General features: G+C 53.8%; 1 protein-coding gene across 1 annotated transcript in view; it reads right to left on the bottom strand.

Moving 5' to 3' along the window:
- The window catches only part of SPTB (spectrin beta, erythrocytic), an 85,058-nt gene extending 84,045 nt beyond the window's left edge, over positions 1–1,013 (bottom strand). The window contains exon 1 of the mRNA XM_006142406.3: positions 855–1,013. Within this exon, the coding sequence (XP_006142468.1) occupies positions 855–1,002 (148 nt within the window). The 5' untranslated portion in view covers positions 1,003–1,013. The remainder of the gene's footprint in view (positions 1–854) is intronic.
- Between the last annotated feature and the right edge of the window lie 3,711 nt (positions 1,014–4,724).

The raw sequence follows: 4,724 nt of genomic DNA on the forward strand, positions 1-4,724 counted from the left end.
AGGAGCCACCAGTGGTGGGGAAACGTGTCCAGCTGGGGCTGCTGACCGGTGGGCCAGGAGAAGGAACACTTCCCTCCGCCACCATCCACCCCACAACCCCAAACTTTCTCTACTGGCCAAGAACGTGGGGTCAGAATACAGTTACCCTGGGTCAAGATCCAGGGAGGCAACAGTCACTGCAGTTAGTGGGAAAAGAGAGAAATCCCAGGAATCAGATCTCAGCCAGTAGGGGGAGGAGAAGCCATTTCTACCAGAGATTTAAGATAATGTCTGTCTCCGTCTGTCTGTCTCTCTCTCACACACATACACTTACAAGAGCTATTGTGAATCTGCGAAGTAAAAATCAAATTCCAGTTTAAGCACGAGACGGTTAGTACAGACAATCCTCCCTCCTAGGCAATGGGGGAGGCTGCTATCTGCTTCAGTTTCCTGTCCCATCACTCTTTCTGCGTCCACACAGAGGACAATGACACTCCCCCCTTCAGACCCAGGAGATCAGGGTGTATGAGGAGGCTCCTCACACCTGCCGGCTGCCCAGTCTCTCAGACACTCTCTTCCACAGACTTTGTCCTACTCTGACTTCGGCTGCAGGTCACTCAGGACGAGGCAGAGGGCAGAGTCCGGCTGGGAGCAGCTCCAGCACCTCCCTGCCTCTCTGAGGCATTGGGGCCAGAGGCTGCCTGAGCCGTGCTCCCTCCCCAGGGGGCTCAGCCTCTGAGCCAGGCAAACACGCCTCCGTCACTGCCATGCCAGGGCTCACCCAACACACATTGGGGTGTCTCTGCAGGTGGGGAGGGGTGCAGACCTCGGGACTGTAACGATGTTTCCCTAGCCCTTGTGGCCCCACACGGTACCTGCCAAGGCCTTGATCCGGGACCTCTCAAAGAGCCTGGCTGAGCTGTTGTCATTATCCAGCTCATCGTCCGGGGCATCCCAGCGGGCATTGATCCGGCTGTACGGTGGCTGGTTGCCCACGTTTTCAAACTCTGTGGCCGATGTCATGTCAGCAGGCTCTTCTCAGCAGCTATGCCTGCCTCAGTCTTCATGGAAGGGTCCCTAGGGGACAGCAACACAGTCAGAGGGTTAGAGCTCCACCCCTCGGACTTTTTCTCAGGGGAAACTTATCCGAAGCATCCACAGCAGTAGATCCTCGCTGGAGCAGCACGCCGGGTCACCTGCCTAGACATGCTTCCTAGCCGGGGTCTCTGGGTCGCTTGTTATAAAATATTGCAGCAGCAGCAGCAGCAGCAGCAACAGTACCGGAGGTGGTGGCGGCGGCGGCGATGGAAAGCTGCATGCAGCAAGGGTCAGGGCGGCCAGCAGGTGGAGACATCAGTCGCAGCGAGCCCGCTTCCTGCAAACCCACTGCCACCGCTGTGGGAGCGCCGGGAGGGGCAGCTCTCCTGGGAGCCCGAGGATGGCGAGAGGCCAGCTAGGAAGAGCAGCCCCCACCTTAGCGACTGGGGCAGGACCCAACCTGGTCGGGGAGATGGGGCCAGGCAAGGAGAGGGAAGCCTGAGTTCGACTCAAAACCGCCAGAGTGGGGAGGGACGGATGTGAGAGAAGCAAGCGCTGCTGATGCCACCCGCCCGGCAGCTGCGCTGGGGGAGTCCGCCCCTCCCTGACGCTGCCCAAGAGCCCTGAGTTCTTCTCCAGCAGCCCATATCCAGGAAGCAGAGCTGTCGTCTTTCTGCCTTAAGTGTGACCAGGTGCCCCGACAAGGTCTCCTGTTGAATCCCAGGGCAGATCAAGCAGCCTGTTGTCCCACTAGGTATCCCATGGATAACAGAGCCAGATGCTGGATATCCACACAATGAACAGGGGACCCGGAGCACTGGACCCCCACATGGCCATCGCTCATTCATTCATTCACTTACTCTCAGTTAGTTCAGATACGTGCCAAGCCTCAGTTAGTGCCAGGATATTGCACGGAAGACGGGAAGGGCCGTGCCTTTATGGTGCTTACATGCTGGGGGGAGCCACAAGCAATTAAACGTGTGATTATAATAAGGTGTGAGTGTGCCACAGCTGGGAAAGAGGGGGGGTAAGGAGGTGGGCCTCACAGTGGGTGCCGGATGTCAAGGGGGTCAAGAGAAGTTTAGGCTGATTCCTAAAGGAAGCTTAGAGGGACCTGCGAAGGGACAGGTGGAAAGAGACAAGAGTCAAACAGGGAGGAAAAAGCACATGCACAGTTCTGACGGTAATAAAGAACGCAGCAAGATTGAAGGACCTTGAGAAGTACAAGGGCTGACCGATGATGTGATGGTAAAACACAACATTCTGCAAGGCTGAGCCACTGGGAAGGTTCGGGGTTCGTGTCCAGAGACCTCTCTGAGTACTCTGGGCGGCGTCCATGGTCCAGGGCTGTCTGCGAATGGAACTCTGTGTTGGAACTCCGTTGGGGAATGCAGTCTCTCTCTCTCTTTCTCTCTCTCTCTTTCAAACACACACACACACACACACACACACACACACACACTAATGGAAGTAACAGACAAATAAATTAAAAACTTAAGAAGAAGAAACAAAGAAGTTGCTAGAGAATTAGGGTAGGGTCAGTGAAGAAAGTGAAAAAGGAGGCTAAAGAGGCCAGGCTTAGTCCTGAAAGCCCTGGGCCTTTGAAAAGGACGCTGTCCTCATCTGTACCTGCCATTCAGGCATCTCCCTGGGGAGCTTCAGGCACTCTGAGATCAAGGATGTAGAGGAGGCAGGGGTCCAGAACCTTCACAACCCAGAGAGCAAGGGGGTGAGGGCGGGAGGCTGTGACGCAGACACACGACGACGGTGAGAACCAGTGAGCTGCGAGGTAAGTCACTCCTCAAAAAGCACATGCATACACACACATTCTCACACACACAATATTTACACATGAGCTCACCTCCAGCACACAGACCCTTGCCAACATACACACCCAACACACCCCTACGCACCCAAGTAGGCAGACATTTGTAGAAGAAACGAGGCACACTGACCGATCCAAGCATAATTACAGTGCTGCAGCCCTTATTTTCAGACAGAATCACTCCAGACTCTTCTTTTCCCAATCTGATTAATCAATCCCACCACATCCCTTCGAGGTAAGACAGGAGCCGGAATTATCTACTCTAATTGCACGAGGAAGAAAACCATGGCCTAATGGAAGATGAGGCCTCCCCAAGGTCATCTAGGGAATTACTGCTACAGCTAGGACCTGAGGCCAAACTGTAGCTGAGTTTACTCCCCTTGGCCAGGCAGATTTTAAGGAAGCAGGAAAGAACAGGGCACGTGGGGACAGAGGGCATTCCCTAGCTGCCAGAGCTTGGCAAGGGTCTTCGCCACTTGTGGGAAGAAAAGGTACAAAGCAGGGAGCCCAGTCATCGTTCTGAGCATGGTATGCTCCATGATGCCAGAACTGTGCCAAGACCACCCTTGTCTCTCTGAACAGCCTGTCCTCTTCCTCAAATGGCCACGATGCTACTTCCGGGCTGACATGTCCTTCTCGGATAGCTGAGAATGCCTCACTCCCCACGCCTTTCCCCACTGCCCTCAGGGAGAACTACTTCTGGCTTGGAACTCTGAACCAGAGAGAAAATGACAGGCTGACCCCCCCTGCAGGGCCAACAGCTCCTGAGAAGGCCTGCGTTGCCAGACGCAAGGCAGGGCTAGGTAAGATCAGACCCTAAGCCCAGGAGGTAACCAGACCCTGGATCTTCCTCTTTGTCCTGGGCTATTTTTAAAAGTGGCTGAAAGAGGCCCAGGCGGCAGGGGCTGGGAGTGAGATTACCTTTGCTGTGGCTCCGTAAAGAAGTCTGCCCCAGAAAGATGAGCCTGAGCAGGCAGACCAGCAGGCCCCACGTTCGAGGCAAGATTGATGGCCCCGGGTGCAGAAGAGCAGCGACTTGACAGCAATTCATCCTGCTTAAAAACGCCATCCCTCCTGCGACTGCCGCGCACTCGGGGAAGGCGGAACTAGGCAGAGGCTCTGCCAGGAATGGGAAAAACACATACGTGCGTCTAAATACGCTGCTCTCGTCTGTATGTTTTTGGAAGTGTCAGGTCCCTGAAAATAAACACCACAGAAGAAGACTCAGAAATTAAAGGGAGGCCCTCTTTCTCTCCTCCCCACCAATGCCATACCCAGCCCCTGCGCAGATGGCATTCCATCAGAGTCAAGGTGATGAGATGGGCTGGGGTGCTTGGGCAAGGATGCACTTAGAGAATCAGGGCTGAAAGGTAGAAAGGAAGAAAATTTTTAAAAAATTGAAAAATTTTAAAAAGGAAAGCTCCAGAGGGTTACTCCAGAAAAAAACCCCCAAAGATTTGCCCAAAACCAACTTCAACGCAGTGCTTTCTTGGTGTCATCCCTGTCTGTTCCCATCATGGTCACAATGGCTCTTCAAAGGCCTGGCTATAAAGAAACCATGACTAAAAAGGGCAGCATAAGTAGGGGGGTTACTGGTGGGGACATCTAACCAAATAGGAAGTCACAGAAACGGCATCTACATTGACATCTGAAGGGAACTTGCAGCCAACACGAGCTGGTCACCTTGTCAAGGATTGAAGTCATTTGTGCATCTAGAGTCATGGAGGACCAGCAGCAAGTTGCCAAAATGAGATCCTAACCTGTATCTCCTATCCCTGCCAGCAAATGTAGGAAAGAGGTGTAACAACTCCTTGTCTGTTCACTCCCCAGCTACATCCCCAAGAAGCCCTACTTTTAGGTCACCAGACTCTCACCAAATTTA

This window comes from Tupaia chinensis, unplaced genomic scaffold (assembly GCF_000334495.1).
Source record: "Tupaia chinensis unplaced genomic scaffold, TupChi_1.0 Scaffold000075_1, whole genome shotgun sequence".
Lineage (NCBI taxonomy): Eukaryota > Metazoa > Chordata > Mammalia > Scandentia > Tupaiidae > Tupaia > Tupaia belangeri.